Source organism: Metopolophium dirhodum, chromosome 8 (assembly GCF_019925205.1).
Source record: "Metopolophium dirhodum isolate CAU chromosome 8, ASM1992520v1, whole genome shotgun sequence".
Classification (NCBI taxonomy): domain Eukaryota; kingdom Metazoa; phylum Arthropoda; class Insecta; order Hemiptera; family Aphididae; genus Metopolophium; species Metopolophium dirhodum.
In genome coordinates, this window is record NC_083567.1 from 20,543,309 (window position 1) to 20,562,080 (window position 18,772).

General features: G+C 29.2%; 1 protein-coding gene, 1 long non-coding RNA gene and 1 pseudogene across 3 annotated transcripts; 1 reads left to right on the forward strand and 2 right to left on the reverse strand.

The window, feature by feature from the left end:
- Positions 1 to 445: 445 nt before the first annotated feature.
- Positions 446 to 1,420, reverse strand: LOC132951489 (uncharacterized). The gene is made up of 3 exons (XR_009665328.1): positions 1,352 to 1,420; positions 764 to 1,280; positions 446 to 667 (listed from the first exon to the last, which is right to left on the reverse strand). It is a non-coding gene; the product is annotated as an uncharacterized LOC132951489 (long non-coding RNA).
- Positions 1,421 to 3,276: 1,856 nt separating this feature from the next.
- Positions 3,277 to 6,023, forward strand: LOC132951365 (acetyl-coenzyme A transporter 1-like; annotated as a pseudogene).
- A 3,702-nt stretch (positions 6,024 to 9,725) lies between these two features.
- LOC132951023 (acetyl-coenzyme A transporter 1-like) lies at positions 9,726 to 18,749 on the reverse strand. Of its 2 annotated transcripts, XM_061022696.1 has the most exons (10): positions 18,607 to 18,749; positions 16,089 to 16,357; positions 15,814 to 15,940; positions 15,327 to 15,486; positions 15,080 to 15,234; positions 14,790 to 14,980; positions 13,633 to 13,817; positions 11,435 to 11,561; positions 11,044 to 11,259; positions 9,726 to 10,551 (listed from the first exon to the last, which is right to left on the reverse strand). In XM_061022696.1, exons 2-10 carry the CDS (start codon positions 16,305 to 16,307, stop codon positions 10,375 to 10,377), a joined length of 1,557 nt encoding a protein of 518 aa, XP_060878679.1. In that variant the 5' UTR covers positions 16,308 to 16,357; positions 18,607 to 18,749; the 3' UTR covers positions 9,726 to 10,374. The 2 variants fall into 2 exon arrangements, with proteins under 2 accessions (XP_060878679.1, XP_060878680.1); XM_061022697.1 differs by lacking the exon at positions 18,607 to 18,749 and having other exon boundaries at positions 16,089 to 16,396.
- Between the last annotated feature and the right edge of the window lie 23 nt (positions 18,750 to 18,772).

Consider the following 18,772-nt stretch of genomic DNA (forward strand, 5'->3'; position numbering starts at 1 on the left):
TTCTTTTTAAATCTAAGATTTGAAAATGTAATATAAGATTACTCATAAGTTTGTCTACCTTTATCAAAAAAAAAATGTCTACAAGAAAGTCAAATTAAATTTTTATGAACGTTTGAAACCATTACAGTGACCCACTTGTAACCTACTGTACAGCAAAGCGACATCCACTTACCCACCTTTTTTTAATTGACCTCCCTTTTTATTTAATTCCTGATAAACGAGTTTTGAATAAGTACCTACCTACATAATAGGTACCTGTCCTACCTATATTAATTAAAAACTATTTTTAACACGACGTATTTACTTATTATTTTTGTCTTTTAGTTTATCTAATTTTGTATGATTAAAATATTTTTTCTTTATACCCAAATATTTTTAAGTACCTAAAAATAATATAGAACTCAATTTTATTTTAACAATAAATACTTTTATTAATACAGTGTTGACTTTGTAGATGGGTAGTAATAAATTAACTGTACATTCAGGATTACATGCATTCAGGTGAATAATTATAAGATTGCAATGATAGATGTAAGATGTAAGATGTATTGTTGATTCATCAATACGATGCTGGGTGGACTTGAGGACTTCCCATGTTCAGCGACCGGCGTCGACCTGTTTTGTGGCACAGCGGAAACTTCGTACAGCTGACTGTTCATCAAAGACACTGTAATATTATTTGAAAAATATTATTTCTACTTAATCGTAATAACTGGGTATAATGAGTTTAATATTATATTATATTACAATAAATATTAAGTACCTATATTATTAGCTTCTAATAATTGGGACGTCATTTTTATAGATATTGATCCGGACAAAATGATGCTGGCCCAGCGCTATGCCACGGTTTATGGCGACCTATCCGATGAAATTGTTGGAGACTCTTTCAAACTGGGCAATCTGATAAACGGTGACATGATCGTTACTTCGCGGCCATCATAGGGTGGACCAGAATACACAAAAATGTAGGTCATCTGGCTGTTGACTGTATGTATGATAAAGTCCTGGAAGTGGGAATTACAATAGCCCCTAAAATGCTGTTACACCTCAACCTTAATAAAAACAAAGAATGATTAAAAAATGGCAACGGAATTGGCCTACAAATCTGAAAATAAGTTTATGGACAGATAACTTCTCAACGTAATATTATGACCGATCCAATAATAACTTTTCATAGGTACATCAGACCTATGTGCGACGGCTGCTCACCAACGTATCGACATCCACTAGATAACTTTGGTAAGTTTTCAAACTATACCGCTCATTCTTGTGGAATGCTAAAGAAAATTAATTTATTAGATAAATATTATACTATAACAATTTTTAAATATAGACGTTTTCAACTCACAGTTATGCAGATGGATGTCGACCGGTTTGGGAGCTACGTCTGATACGCCATTGTTCTAATGGATTCAAACATAAATAATATATTATTATAATATTTTTATATGTATATAGGTACGGTTAGGTATATTAAATTAATTAAGTAGGTACTATATTAATATAGTATATTAATTATTTTTTTACTATGCTTTTATTGTATTAAAATATACACAATGACTTATAACTTACATTATTGGACCGGACATACAGCAACGTCGAGTTGAGGTACCTGTCCATAAACACATTTTCATCAGCAAAATATAATATAAAATATAAAGTAAAGAAATGCATAACGAAAAAACTGTATTTATTCATACAATTTTGAAACAAGATACATTAGAACAAGATAATGCTTTATTGATAAATTAAAAATATTTGAAGATTTTATTTGTCATACGTTTACATGGCAATTGTAAAATTCTATTAAACCTATTAGGTACGTAAACAACATTTATTAATATGACAAATATTTAAAATTTCAAAAAAGGGGGACCCTCGTGTTAATACCCCTCACTTTTTTTTTTGGATAGCACTGGGAGTTTTTGTGCACAAACGTCGGGACCTGGTGCACATTTCTGCACAAACGATGCACAAACGTTTGGCACATTCAAAAATCCAAATATTCAATGTGGGGGGGCTACCGTTTCAATGCCCCCCCCCCCATTTTGTTTTAGAGATAGAGCTTTCAGTTTTTGTGCACAAACGATTGGACTTGGTGCACATTTCTGCACAAACGATGCACAAACGTTTGGCGTGGTCAGAAGTTCAAATTTTGAAAGTGGGGGGGGGGGGGCATTGAAATGGACCTCTTTTGTAGCTGCACCGAGACAACACATACGGGTGTAGCGTCTTCTTTAGTATTTAATATCTGGCCATCCTTAGTGTATGCAAATAATAATGATTTGATTAGGTATCTAAAAATATTTACCTTTACTGTCAGCAATATTTGAATACTAGGTAGTTTTAAAATGTCCCATGGTAGCGAATAGTTTTGAACAATGTTGAGGCTTACGTTGTCGTCCTGTATTCTGTTATCTTTTAGAAATTGCAATCAATGTAGTTATTAATATAAAAATAATACCCAAGGCATGGAATAAACCTGTGAAAATTAAGAATTAGGTGCATATTTTATATTTTGCCAGTCAGTTATTTTTGTTATCCGATTATAATCACATTTATTATCCATTAAGACCGGCGCCGCGCTACACATAGCGGTTTAAGAGGACGCTACACCCGCATGTGTTGTCTCTGTCTTACAAATATACAACATAGCAACAACTGTTTTGCGTGGGGAAGAACCGAGAAGGCTACAGTCATAACTAAGAAACGGGATTTGCACCACATAAAAAGGTAAATTTTGGCTGTACAACGTTGTTTTAATTTTTCGATATCACTTATATGAAAAAAATTCTTACTGTTTCAAAAACCATTATTTTTTGTGTTTTTCAAATATATACATTTTAGCCATAAAAGTAATTCTATCTTTTTTTATATAGTTTACCAGTTCAATTAATTTCTAACCGATTTTCGGTTATTATATTTAAATTGAAAGAAATCACTTTGTACTACTCGTATACTCGGTAAGTGTATAACAAAAGTTAAAATAAATGAAAAATTCGTTATATTTGTAAATAGTAATTGATTTGTAATAAAAACAATTTAACCCAAAATAATCATCAATCATGGTTATCGAAAGTCATTTATAGTTTTTATGTAATTTTTATACATTTAATAAATTATATCCACTACCCATTTCATATTATGTAAATATAACTTCCTTATTAACATAATATTGTCGTCTCTGTGTATTATCGATAAACGTTTTGAATATTTTAGGTAAAACGCGTTTGTTCGATTTAACAGTTTTAATTCAATATATAGGTACGAACAATGCAGTAATCGGTATAGCTAAATATTTTTTATTATTTTTAGGTTATTTTTGTTATGCGTATAGTGTGAATATTGAAGACTTCACAGTAAAAACGACGGTCCGGCCGTTAGAAGAAGAACTAGGAAACCTCACAGCGTTGGCAGTAGTTAATGATTCGAATTTTGCCGAGAAGCCAAATTTGAAAGGAGATTGGTTGAATTTTGTCCTGTTGTTATTACTGTATACGATGTAAGGCTGTATATACGACTCGCTGTACGTGCGAAATAAGACGAAAATCATGGCTCATACCGGTTCAATATTCGATTGGTGCGTACATCAATATAAATGTCTCTGTTACTCACGTTTATTTAAACGAGAAAGTATATCTTTAGATTGAGTTATGATTTTTTAAGGTGGGCAAGTTAATGAAAATGATTTAGTAACGTTAAGAGAACACAAAGTCGGTATAGGTTAGAATTTAACAGTCTACAAATCATAAACATACATGTAACCGAATGTTGTAGAATGATATATTTCTTTAATAGGCCCTTTAATGTATTTTAATATATAATATAATAGTATATGGTAGTAGACAGCGTTATCAGTATTTCAAACCTTTGTGTCCAACAAGAGTATTTTTCATTTATATGACCGGCAATATTGATGAATGGTTGCCGGAAACGCGTACATAATAAAATTGGTATCAGTATTTTTCTTCATGAAAACATTGGATGCCACAATAGACATATAGTCGTCGACGGTTGGTCACTGACAATACTCAAGAAGTCAGTGTTATTGTTAACTTTGGTATAATAATATAAATCATAGTAATTAATACCTGTGTTCCATATCGATATTACATAGGAATAACGTAGGCTATATGCATCTACAATCAACATACAATGCGAGTAGTCTAGTGATGAGCATGATTATAACTTATAAGTTATGTTTGTTCCGGCTTATTGACGTCAGAAGACTTTTGCAACAAGTACTTACAATTTAGTCGAGACGTGGGTGGAGTGATCACTATGAAAAGTAAGCGAGAAAAACCCATTTTTTGGTAGATCTTTGCCCTTTAGTGGCTAATTCAAAAAACTGACTGTCAAAATATAAAATATTTACTAATTTTTTATTTGTAAAGGTTTATTCTATGTTTGGGGTATTCTATTTATATTAATAACTACATTGATTGCAATTTTCAAAAAAGAAAAAGATAACAGATTAGAGGAAGACCACGTAAAGCTCAGCATTGTTCAAAACTATTCACTACTATGGGACATTTTAAAATTGCCTAGTACCTATTCAATTATTGGCAATAGAATTGCTGACAGCGAAGGTAAATATTATATTTTAAATAATGATTGCATAAACTGATTAATAAAAATATTCACTTAAATTGTTTTTGAAATATCCTATTCACCTTGGTTCTATAATTAGTTTAATAACTATTTCTCTTTTGTATTTATATTATATAATAACAATATATTTATTTCAAATCTTCCTTTTCGATAACTTTTTAAGTTCTGTCGGGATGATAGTTTAATACATTTTATGAAATCGATATGCATAATACCTACGATTTTCATTCAATATTTATTTTGTTATCCATCAGTAATAATGTGCATATAATTGTGTAATGATTAAAGATCGGATTTGCTGCAACTGACAGTGTGTCAATTTTAAAACTCATTGATGCGGGAGTACCAAAAAAAAAACATTATGGTTATACACACAACAGTTTTAGTTGTAAAAATTATTGTGCCACTTGTTGTAGCGAAATACACTTCTGGTCCAAAACCTTTGAACATATACCTAACAGCAACACCCATCAGGTAGATAAACCTAAATACTTATAACATCGGAGGACATATTGTCCTATTAGCGCTGTACTTACTCTAACAGTAGCAAAATAATTATAGAAATAAGTTTGTAATAACTAATCATAAAGTTATCAAGTTTAAGAACTCCTTAGTTATTAGCTTTCTACTTCGCATTTAGGTAGGTACATTTAAGGTGGGATACTTTTTATGGTTAAATTAAATCCAATGGAGCCTCGATAAGTCGAACCTCAATAAGTCAAAAACCTTGATAATTCAATATAAATGTTGTTCCCTTGCCTAATTTAACCTAATGTAACATAACCTATTAGTAAGTCGAAAACTAGACTAGTCGATGAAATATAATTTCCCTTAAATGTCGATTTATCAAATTTCCACTGATCCTAAAATCTTACTACTTAATGTTAAGCCGTAAATTAAAAAATAACTTTATCCAGAATAGGCATTAATTATTAACAAATACCTAGGTACTACAAATGGAATTTGACTAATTATTACCTACACTTCAAAATATATCATAATTTTTATACACAATTATAGATTATACACAATATTATAAATCATAACCATACCATTATGATTCATGGTTACATTGTAGTGTGTCATATCGTGTCATAGTAAACCTACAATTGAAAGTTAATTAATATACTATTTTAGTGTTGATGAAATAGTTGTGTCAACATATTGAAGTAAGGGGATTGCCACACACGTAATTTTCTTACATTTTAGACCAGTAAGCGATGGTAAATGACACATAAATACTTCGAAATGTTAGCTTTTCATTTTTATAGTATGTATGAATTTATTGATAAAATATCTAGGGTATTTAGGAAGTCAATTTTTAATTTGTATGACTTAAAATTAAGATATTATTTTTAAAATTGCGATAAATTATTGAATGACATTTTTATTTATTTTAGGCACGTTAGTTGCCTTAATCATTGGCGCAAATAATGGGGGGACTTGGGGGGACTAAGTCTTCAAAAATTAATCTAGTAACCTTGTGATAGGATGGCAAAATCATTGGGTGCCATTGTTCTTCAGCTATCTCGGCTTTGTTTAGTCTGCCTCCCACTAAGATCAAATTGTCGTCTCGAAGTAACGGGTACAAAGACTTCAGCTAGCTACTTCTCGAGACTTCCTTTCCTATTTTTAACGCATGCAATTTTTCACTAAACTCGTCCGACTGTGCTCGCTTCACAAATCCATTTTCAGCCTTTCTTATATCTGCCACATTAAGATATTCTGATAACCTACCGGCGTTTTTCGATATTCTGAACTCGACGAATTTTAATAACCAGGCTGCTGCTCGGACTAATTTGTGCCAGCTTAAAACTGATATAACGTCTAGTTTCCTTAGTATTGATAGAATCAATAATCTCTTATGGTATATAAGGCTGGACTGGAGCATATTCAATAATGCTATATCTCAGTTAGAAATGAAATAAATACAAGTTACGCAAAAAACAATGTTATCTTAAATAGATCTAAAAAGAAAACTCATCTGGTAGATATTTTGAAATGATTGGAACCAAATTATGTAACAAAAATACAAAATACTATCCTATAATAATAAACCTACCAATTAATTTATTAAAAAAAAAACAGTTTGCAATACTTACTGGAATCTCCTAATGACTTATATTATAATAGAAATAATATTGTATTAATTTACTTTAGTCAATGTAAAATAATTTAATTTTAATCATGCACCTATACAAAAGAGAAGTGTTATTCATCTATATATTTTATACCTACATGGCTATAATTCAAACCAAGCTAAAAAAAAATTTTAACTTTTAGAAGTATTGATTAGTCAAATATTATACAAGAGTTTTTAAACAAAAAAATAAAAAAATAAAAAAATAAATGTTTTAAATACTGTATTTATTAAAGACAATATGTGTCATATACATTGTGTTAAGTATGTATATATTATAATTATTATATAATATAATATATATTATAATAATATTTTATTGTTAACTGGCTGATCCTGTACGGCGTGGCCTATGACAAATTAAATACCCGTGGATTTACCTCCTCTTAGACTCTGTTAAATGTAAGCAGCACAGATTTTGTACTAAATTTTAGGACTTCAAAATGATTATCACTAAAGCTAAATGGGCATAAAGCAATTAAGCAATATACATTTATTTCATTATCTTGGCATCTTTATATTGACCAACTAATGAGAACGACCCTTAGTTTGAACATTTTTAACGTTGATCGTAGACCATTTTTCTTATAAAGTAATAAATAATATAAATAATCCTTAAAAGTATTTACGTCATAATACTTACTCATAAATCATAATGTAGTTGAAGCTTCATGTTCAAGGTTTTATAGGATATAGGTTGTCTACAAAATAATTGGTAGGTACCTACCTACTACTACAGTAAATACTAATACTGTGCAGTTAGGATACCTCCTTTAAATATATGTAAATTATGTATATACTAGTACCATTAAACTTTTACTAGAATACTAGAAGACGTATAATATTACGTATTCCTTCATAGTAAGTAAAGCATTTAAGCATATTATGTTTTATTACATTTAACAATTGTTGTCATTAAATTTTGATTTAAACGTTCTTTGAATTATTTATAATAAAAACCATTATTTATGCTTTGATTTATTATAATAAGCAAATCATAATAAGTATTCAAAATTAAATTCAGGGTTCACCGTATTTTTAATAATCTCAACAAATTAACTTTTGCTTAAGAGGGCGCACTAGTAGACAAAATATGGCATAAAAACATTGTTTCGTAATTCCAGGAATACGGCTTATTGAAGCGTTTTACAGTATAAATACCTATTACAAAAATTGTAGAGGAGAATTTTTCCTAGAAACGTAAGAAGCCCGATTTTCGATATTCTTATTAATTAGTAAAATAATTAATTGATAAAAAGTTTAAAAAACGTGTTAATTTACCATGCGATATTGGACGATTGGAACAAGATATCAAAAATCGGGCTTCTTACGTTTCTAGAAAAAATTCTCCTCTACAATTTTTGGAATAGGTATTTATACTGTAAAACGCTTCAATAAGCCGTATTCCTGGAATTACAAAACCATGTTTTTCGGTAAAAAAACATTTAATTACGCTCGTCATGTGCTGCGCCCATTATAGGCAACGGCAGCGCTCGATACTAGGTGTTCATACCACCACCCCGCGCGCGATAACAGCAGTACCGCACCATAGGTCAAAACGGGTTTTCTACATAAATAATATAAGAATGGATAGGACATAAGAACTTATCACATGAAACTTTAGTGATACTATTTTTAAGGTTATATGGGGCAAATATTGATATGATAATTGATAAATAATAATTAATATTTTTAATATTTTAAATATTTGTTTGTTTATACAAATTCATACGTCTTATTTAATAATATTGAATTTAGTAATTCATCTTGTGTATTTAACTTTGAAATGATTTTTAAAAACGCTTCTTTGTCGAATTTTAAATTTTTTATTTCATCTAAATGAATTTGTTTTGGATAACGTTGATTAAGTGTAATATTGCAACATGAATCATTTAAAATACTTAATAACTCTAAAGGTAGTGTTGCAAAAGACGATTCTACTGTTTGCTCTGTTATTAATACGCCTTTAGAAGTATGAGCTTGACACCCAGCTTTCAGAAATAATTTGCCAGAACTTTTCAATGTAATTTTACGAATAAAAGATCGATTATTACAAATTATTGTAATTGTTGTAGGCTTTTCACACACAAAGTACCAATTATTTTTGAAAAACGATGGGTTACCATAATTCTTTTTTAAATTCCGTGATATAAGTATCACATTACGTAGGTTTAGTTAAAGAATTTTTTAATATTTCTGTTACACAAATGGGATCAGTATCACTATTGTGTAACATTTCATTGAAACCACAAACAAAAATGTCGGAAACTATTAAACAGTTATTGATATTTGACCAAATAAAATATTTTGTCACTACATCATCTGTTAATAAGTACGTTGGATTTTCAGCGATATGTATAAATTGCCCGTGTTCATTAATTGGAACGTATATTGGTATAATGTAATACAATTTGAAAATTTATTGAATACGATGAATCATTTTGGTCGAATAAAATGGTTAGCAAACTTGAGGTGTAAGTATAAGTGTATACTGTATAACAATAGTAAAAAACTATAATATTATAATAATATGCTAGCAAGTATAATAACATTTTGTAAACACTATCAAGTATCAGTGTTTCTGTTTGACAAAATATAATATAAATGTTTATGGTTAATAATATAATGTACAAATAAATAAAAATACAATTAATATACAATAGGTACACACGTTACACCTATGTGTATTGTATTGTTGTTTGTTTGTACATTATATTATTAACCAAAAACAATTATATTATATTTTGTATTATATGTTATATTATATTATATCTACATAAATCTTAAATATTATTATTTCATTAAATTTTTACAGTTTCTACAAAGAATGTTTACTACCGGAAATTGTAAACCCGCAGTATGGAAAGAGACTTTTGGTTACCGATATTAAAGAACCAGCTCATATACTTGACAATATAAAGAATAAAAAACAGAAATAATAAATTATCTATATTAAAATGAACAATATACATTATAAAAAATTGTTTGTTATATATTATATTTATGGCTTTATTAAATGCATTGATGAACTCATACCTACAAGTTTTTACAATAATGTATTTATGATTAACTGATTTATTAATATCAACTTCATATTTAAAACATAACTAATAAATACGTGTATAGGAGAATAATCGTAATAACTATCGTACGAAAAGTACTTCAGGTTACTTAAAGTTAAAACGTAAAAGACGCAACATGGTTACTAAAAAATGTATTTAATCTTATTATTTTATGTGTATTTTAAAAAGTATTTAGATTACAAATGTAAATCAAGCTATCTTGTTAAATTTGTTGTAATTTATGTATGGATACACATATTTAAGTTAACAGGAGCTTTCATTAAAAAGTAAGTCTAGCGAGGATCGAGCGCGCGGCGTGTACGTACATTAGAAATACACGGGTGACAATTTACGCAATGATCAATATTGTATGGACCCGCTCAACTAGACTGTTTGTGAAATAATAATGCGCCTACATTCCTAGAGAACCTAATAATAATTATTGATATAATGATATATTGGAATACTAAAATACTAAAAAAATTACTATATAGACGTTTAGGCCATCGAAATGTTCAGCCCTATGGCTAAATGAGCATAGAGCAATATACATTCCTTTTATTTTCTTGGTCTCTTTATATTGACCAACCAATGAGAACGGCCCTTATTTTGAAATTTTTTAAGGATATTTCTGAAAATGCAAAGCCAAATGAATCCGAATATGGTACACAAAGCCATTTCTACGTAAAACCCATTGACTATAACAACACAATCACCATCAATTGTTTTACACATCTATAAAGAAAAAACAAAAATAAAAAATAATGAAATTTTTGAATATTTTTCTTATGCTTTCCTATCATGCAACAACTACGTGCTCGCATACCTAATTGCTAATATTATACAGTCGTGCTCGACTTAATATTTAAAATTTAAGAGGATGTCAATTGTCAGCCTAATATTTGTTTTCTCTCTCTGGCCCACGCGTTACATAGACAAAACGCATTAACGCAGAATCATTTGTTCTATGTTTGTATGTTATCTTATAGTAAAATAAATATTGTTTTCTATCTTTTTTGTAATGGGTGATTTTACTCTAAGATTACTTAAAAACATAGAAAAAATGATTCTGCGTAAATGCGTTTTGTCTATGTTGCGCGTGGGCCAGAGAGGGAAAACAAATATATTTGTTATATATAGAGTGCGCTGCCATCTAAGAGGATAAAACATAATAATCACTTGTTATTGCTTGTATATTTATCAATTTAATTTAATTGAATTACTTACGTTTTTTAGATTTGGTGTAGAGCAATTATTCTTGTGATCTAAAGAACATTGTTTAAACGTTAGGAAATCTATCATTCCAATAGCGACCGAAGACGTCCAAGCTCCTCCCAAACTATAAAATGTAGTCAACAATGCCATGTAGGTACCACCAAAACGTGAATCACTTATTCGAGAGAAAAAAGCTATTGAAGATATAGTCATAATTTGGAGTAGAATCTATACAAATGAAATCAAAAAGTTTTTAATATATTTTAATTTTTCATAATACATTTTTACATTTTTCTTAATTGACATGATAACATTGATATATCTAAAATGTATCACAACAATATTTGAATTGAAATTGTGTTAATTTGAATCACATAATAATTAATAAATAGTTATTACTCACATCATGTATTGATAATATAAATAATAAAAGCCCATAGTAATATATTGGAATATTCACAAGTCCATTCTTGGATATCAATTGTGGTGTATAATAAATCAATGCAAAAACTGAAATGTCCCAAAGCAATCTGAAATTATATTTAAAACCTTGAATTCAAAGATTATTTTAGTATAAATGTATTTTATTGTGTTTAATTTGCATACAGTGTGGTGAAGTGGTATCATTTTAGGTATTGCTAGGTATGGTTATGCGTACCTAAAATAGTAAAATGTATCAAGATTGTATTTTAAAAATCAAACTCCCGAAACCCATATAACCCGAATGATTCTGTTTTAAAAACACTCCAATTAACCAAAACCTGAATAAAGCATTCTGGTTAACTAGAAACCCGAATAATTTTGTTTTTTTACAATTTTTATGTGATAAATAATTTTGTATTTCTTGCGGTGAGTTGGATTCTGTAGTTAGTTGTTTAATAATAATAATTAATTAACAGTAACAATTGTACAATCAATCGTAGGTAAATTCAATAGTTATTTTCTTGAAAATAAAATCAAATAAAATCATTAATTTTCTAATTAAGTATTAATTGGATGAGAAGTTTGAAAGTTTCAGAGAATATTTGACACAAAGATTCCATTTTCACATATTTATAATATATACTAGCTGATCCCGTGCACTTCGTTGCCCGTTAAATGTACAAACTCCGTATGGCTCAAACTTTGCTCAATTCGTTATTTAATATTTGATGTATGATGTTCAAAATTTATCTTAACATTTCTGTTGCCTGGAAAAAAATTCTGATTCGCAGCAGTACCTATATTATCAGGTAGGCAATCTATGATTTAACTCTAAAGCATCAAATGTATACCAAGTTTGTCGTTATTACTTAATTCCAACTACGGTGGATTAATATAATCAATTAATACAAAATCCTAACCTAACCTAACCGTACTAAAAACCGATAAATAATAAAAAACCAAATTTAACCCTTTTTTAATTAGCCTATCTTCTTTCCAGAGATCTACACACAAACATTCATTTATATATATATTGACAAAAAATAATAATAAAAATCAACAAACACGCCCGATTAACCAATAGCAACCACTATATTATTATTTATTAATATTTATTAACTATTATTATTTTAATCTGCAACAATAAACTAAATTTTTATTTTATTATTTAGTTTATTTTTTTCTGGACAGAAGTAGCAACTGTTGTTTTTTTGACATCCAGATTTCCTATTTTTCCGGTGGATTTTCCTAAAATTTTCTTTCATAATAACCTTCTCCGTGATATACTCATTTGTTTAAAAAAAAATCAAGAAGATCTGATAAGTAGTTACAGAGTTTAGTCTGTAGGGAGATTTTCATTTCATATTTATATAGTTAGATTAAAGCTGTCTCCCACGTGCTCCACCCCCGTGGATAGTTGTTTTCAAATAGTTGGGCTGTTGCTCACGCAGTCGTGCTAAGATTTGTTTATTTTATAGGTTAGGTATAGATTATAAAATTCAAAATATAATTCATATATTTTATAAATATAATATGAATTATATTTCGGTCAAAGTATGAATAAACCAGTCATGTAGGACGACACACCGGTGGGTGGTTACAAAATTAACTTGAAATGAAGCCTATAGCCTGATCCACAATGTACTTTTTCTTTAAAAAATAACAAGAAAATCGGATGAGTAGTTTCAGAGAATATTCGACACAAAGATTTCATTTTCACATATATATATAGCGTATATTTAGCACGTAAATATATGAACATAGAAGTATAGATATATTTAGATTGTTGAATTTTACTTTTCGGAACAATTCATATGTACACGCCGATAAAACACACACAAAAGATAAAAGGTCAGGTTACAGGTAGCTTGAAATCCTCAGGTTCTATAGAAAATATTGCGGTTGGTCACGGGAATACCCGAAATACTACGCATGTATACTACAATTATACGTAAGTAGATAAGCTTTGTTTTTTAATTTTTCAAGAACTTTATACTTATTTTTTATTAACAAAAGTGGTACTAAAACCTTCATCAGACTGTCAGGTATAACTGTAAAAAATTTGGTGACGATACGTTGAACGGTGTGGATTTGTATGCGTTACAAAAAATCGGGACTTGCCTTTATAGTATAGGTAATAGGTAATTAGAAAATTATTCGTTATGTAGGTTTATGTACCTGATTAGTGTTGATGTCAGGTATACGTTCATCGGTTTTGGACCAGAAGTATACTTCGCTACAGCAAGTGGCGAAATCATTTTTACAACTAAAATTGTTGTTTTTATAACCGTAATGGTTTCTTTAGGTACTCCTGCGTCGATGAGTTTTAAAACCGACACACCATTTGTTGCAGCAAATCCAATCTTATATAATATAAACAATAAACATTTTTACAGATGGATAAATTAAAATGTATTTACAATTTAACTAAATAATATAGATTTTATACAATTTATAAAACTATCATTCTAACAGAACTTTAAAATTTCAATCATAGTTACTTATTTATACTAGTATGTAAGACATGAAATAAATTTATATGGTAATAATATTATATATACTCAAGTTCTGATTTTGAAACTCCCCTTTATCAATTTAAATTATAACAGAATATATTCAAATAGGGGTGAGCAACCTCAAATCATCCTGTATACGTAAGGAAAAGAGTTATTTAATTAAGGGGATCGCATCACACTTCCGAATGTCCGATTTAATTTTTAATGTATGTATGAATTCTTTGGTAAAATAACTAGGCATTCTAGGAAGTCGATTTTCAATTTTCAATTTTAAAAGACAATAAAATTTGGGTATTTTTTTAAAAAATCTCATGAAATGATTGCATTACATTTGTATTTATTTTGAGCTTTTTGGGTTATATATCAAAAAAGTGGTACCTACAAAGCATAGTCTAAGAGCTTAAGAATTCAACCCTTTTTTCGAACTTACAATCAAACTTCAGGAAGTATGTTTAATTTACTACCGTTTTTGGCAGTTTTTATAGTTGATGCATAGAAGAATATACTAGAATGTATTTCGGTTTTCTCGATTTATTGACATACGCGTGTGCGTGCAAGAGGGGCACACGACGGATTCCGAACGTATCTACGCACACTAATAGTAATTTAATTCGCACACAACTACACTGCGTAACGAGTATAAGACATCGAGTTGCCTATACGCAATCCCTTATTAAATCACCGCCACCAATCCCCTTAACTATAGAACCAACGTGAGTGGAATATTTCAAAATTCATGGTTTCATTGTTTAAGTGAAAAAGACAAATTAATAAATTTATCCAAATAATAACGCTTTGATTAGGAATCTTTATATTTACCTTCGAGGTCAGCATTGCTATCACCAACAATTGAATACTAGGTAGTTTTAAAATGTCCCATAATAATGAATAGTTTTGAACTATATTGAGTTTTACATAGTCGTCTTCTAACCTATTATCTTTTTCTTTTTTAAAAACTGCAATCAATGTAGTTATTAATATAAAAAGAATACCCAAGACATAGAAAAAACCTGTACAAATATTATGAATTAGTAATTTTTTTAGATTTTGACATTGGGTTTTTTTTATTAACCACTTAAGATCTACCAAATTATGTTTTACTCGCTTACTTTTCATGGTGATCAATCCTCCCACATCTGCACTAAATCGTAAGTAGTTGTTGCTAAAGTCTTCCGACGTCAACAAGACGGAACACAAATAACTTATCATCGTGCCCATCACCATACCGACTGCAAAGCATGTAGATGCATAGCCTACGTTATTCCTGTGTGATAACAAAATGCATTACAGGTATTATTTATTATTATTTATATTATACCAATTCGAAATAATGAAAAAGTTAACAGTAACACTGACTTCTTGAGCATTGTCAGAGCCCAACCGTCGATGACTATAAATTGCGTGGCTGCCAACATTTTGGATACGAAAAATACGCATGTCAATTTCAGTATGTCTGGTCTACCCGTTTCCGGCAACCATTCATCGATATTGCTGGCCATATAAATGCAACATGCTCCTGTTCGACACAAAGGTTTTAAATACTGATATCGCAATCCTCTACCAAATACGATCATACCATATATTAAAATACTTTAAAGGGCTTTTTTTTTTAAATATATCATGCTATAACATTCGGTTGTCAAGTTTATGATTTGTTAACATTAGTGTTAACTCCTAACTTATCGATTTTGTGTTATCTGAACTTAACCACCTACTCGTGTTAATCATTTTCATTAAATTGATAACCTTTGCAAATCATAACGCAATCTAAATAGAGATACAGTTACTTTCTCGTTTAAATAAACGTGCGTAACGGAGACATATTTTATATTAATATACGCACCAATCGAATATTGAACAGGTATGAGCCATGATTTTCGTCTTCCCATCTTTTGCACGTACAGCGAGTCTACCAAAGGGGCCCATATAAGTTTAAAGCTATACGGCCAATCAACTAAACTGAATAGAGCCTGGAACAAAATATGACCATGTTCATATTAAAAATAACATTGAAGTACACTATTTTTTAGATTTGGATACAAGTCAATATTAAACGTTTATATTATACAATACTAATCGGACAGGTACGCAATTTTTGATGTTGAATCTGATATTTACTTGATCTTTGTAAGACACATTTTTGTTGCTTTGTAAAATTATCGGTATAGCCAATGATGCTAAACCATATAGTATGGCTTGCATCGCATACAGCAGCAATAACAGTAGCAAATTCAACCAATCTCCTTTCAAATTTGGCTTCTCGGCAGAATTCGAATCATTAACTACTGCCAATGCTGTGAGGTTTTCTAGTTCTTCTTCTAGATGCGGGACCGTCATTTTTACTGCGGAATCTTCACTATTCACGTTATACGCATAACGTACATTAACTAAAAATAATAAAAATTTAGGTAAACCGACCACTGCAATGTTTGTACCTATACTGAAGTAAAACTGTAAAATCAAACAAACAGGTTATACCTAAAATATTCAAAATGTTTATAGATGATACACATAAATGACAATATTATGTTAATAAGGAAGTTATATTTACATATGAGATGGGTAGTGGATAAAATTTGTTAAATGTATAAAAAATAAAAATTACATAACAACTATAACGTTCGATAACCATGATTTTGGGTTACATAGTTTTTATTACAAATCGATTACCTATATAACAAATTATTTATTTATTTTATTGTAGATTATTGTTATACCAGTAGATCGATTTTACAAATTGATTTCTTTTAATGTAAATATATTAACTGAAAATCGGTTAGAAATTAACTGAACTGGTAAGCTACATTAACGAATGTAACATAATTATTATTAAGGATAGGATTTCTATATATTTGCATGTTTTTTTTCCTTGGGCCCAAATTGATTAGTTGTCAGGTCGCACTCCTAGAACAAGACTGCCACAACTCAAAATTCATGAATTATTAAGTTATGACTACTTTTGGATAGAGAAAAATAAGCTCTATTAAATGCAAGAACGCCACATTCAATATCATTTTTCATTTAGCCACTATAGAGATGTGTCAGTATTGAATTATTTAAATATTGGTTAATTTTCAATGCAAGAGAGCCATATTTACTTTATGGCAGTATAATTATTTTTATTTATCCAAATTATCACTGAAGTCAAAATTCAAGACTGCCTTATTTCGACTTGTGGCGTTCTTGCACTGAATAAAAACTAATTATCGTGTAATATGTTGAGTGCAAAACAGCAATATTTAGAGTTGTGGCAGTATTGCATTTTATAATTTATAATTGCATTTTTTCATGGCTTAAATTCAATACTGCCATATTTTAATAAGTGGCCATCTAAAAATCAATTTATGTATGCAATACAGTCGCATCTCAAAATATGGCAGTCTTGCATTTACTTAAAAAATTGTAAATGGCCACAAGTCTAAATTTTTGGGTTTAAGAGTGAATTTCAAAATATTTGAAAAATTAATATTGTAAAGTATGATTGTAAGTATTTATGTGTTAAATTTCAAACGCATAAGTAAAAAACTCATTAAAATATCTTAGGTCCAAACTTCAAATTAATTTTTCTCAAAACTATAAATTTTGAGTTGTGGCAGTCTTGTTCTAGAAGTGCGAGGTATGTCCACGATTTGGATTAGTTTTGTATATTTTAAACATAATGCATATAATTGTATAATTGTATATTTGATAGTTAGATTACTGAAAATCTTAAGGTATTTATTTATAGAACATTAACACGTCAATAATTATTGGGTTATTTGTCAAATTTTCGTAAATTTTCTATCTAATCTTCACATGTTCAGACAACCGATAGGATAACTTATACATTATTCTTGTTTTTTATACGACAAGTATAAGTCAATAAAAATCCATTCATCGTTCCAACCACCGGTCATTTGTTTTTCTAATTTTGAAAGAACATATCATTATAGCAATATTTAATGTAATAAATTGTTATGGTGACACAATTTATTAATAAATCTCTAGATAATAATAAAAAATACGCGACTGTCTATTTAGACCTATCAAAAGCATTTGACACTATTGATCATAGAAACTATTCCAAAAATTAAAAGGATTATAGGATCACGTGTAGTAATGGGAAAAATCCCGGGAATATAGTTTCGGGAATTTCCCCGAGAATATAATAAGTTTTTAAATATTGATCATAGATTTCAGTTTTGAATTAAACTTATGGTGGTAAATGATCCAAATGACAGCTCTTTATTGATATTATATCAGTTTAGATATTTATTCTTTAAAAAAAAAGTTATTAAGTAACTATATAATTTAATTTTTTAATTAAAATCTGTTCAATGATCACAAAACAAACGATCCAACTTTCATTTATATATGTTGAAAAAATAAAAATAAACATACTGAAATTGAAATTTTCAAAGAAATTTCCTGAGAGGTTGGGGAATATTCCCTGTTCCCGGAAACATTCCTCGGGGAATATTCCTAATGGCATATCACTAAGCACGTGATAAAGGTTTACAGTGGTTTACATCATACTTAAGCAATAGAAAACAACGAGTTAAAATAAATGAATTTCTGTTTTTAAAATTCTGTATTCCACAAGAAACGGTTATCTTTCCAATATTTTTCAATATACAATTAAATTGTGTTCACTTACTTCCTTTAAAACGCAATCTAATTTGTTAAGCGGATGATACTGTTATGCTATGTTCCCATATATGCAAATTGCTGCAAATTAGTTGCAAAATATTGGCACTGGTTTGATGTCAATATCTTAAAATCATGAGATTAATAAAAATAAAATGTTGAAAAGTCAAAATGTT

What these genes read in the sequence shown, in the direction of transcription:
- LOC132951023 (XM_061022696.1), bottom strand. Translation starts at nt 16,307, where the DNA reads ATGACGGTCCCGCATCTAGAAGAAGAACTAGAAAACCTCACAGCATTG. An exon ending in ATGTGTCTTACAAAGATCAA is followed by an intron (nt 15,941 to 16,088) that starts GTAAATATCAGA and finishes ATTTTGTTCCAG; the next exon opens with GCTCTATTCAGTTTAGTTGA. An exon ending in CTGACATCAACACTAATCAG is followed by an intron (nt 11,562 to 13,632) that starts GTACATAAACCT and finishes ATATAATTTCAG; the next exon opens with ATTGCTTTGGGACATTTCAG.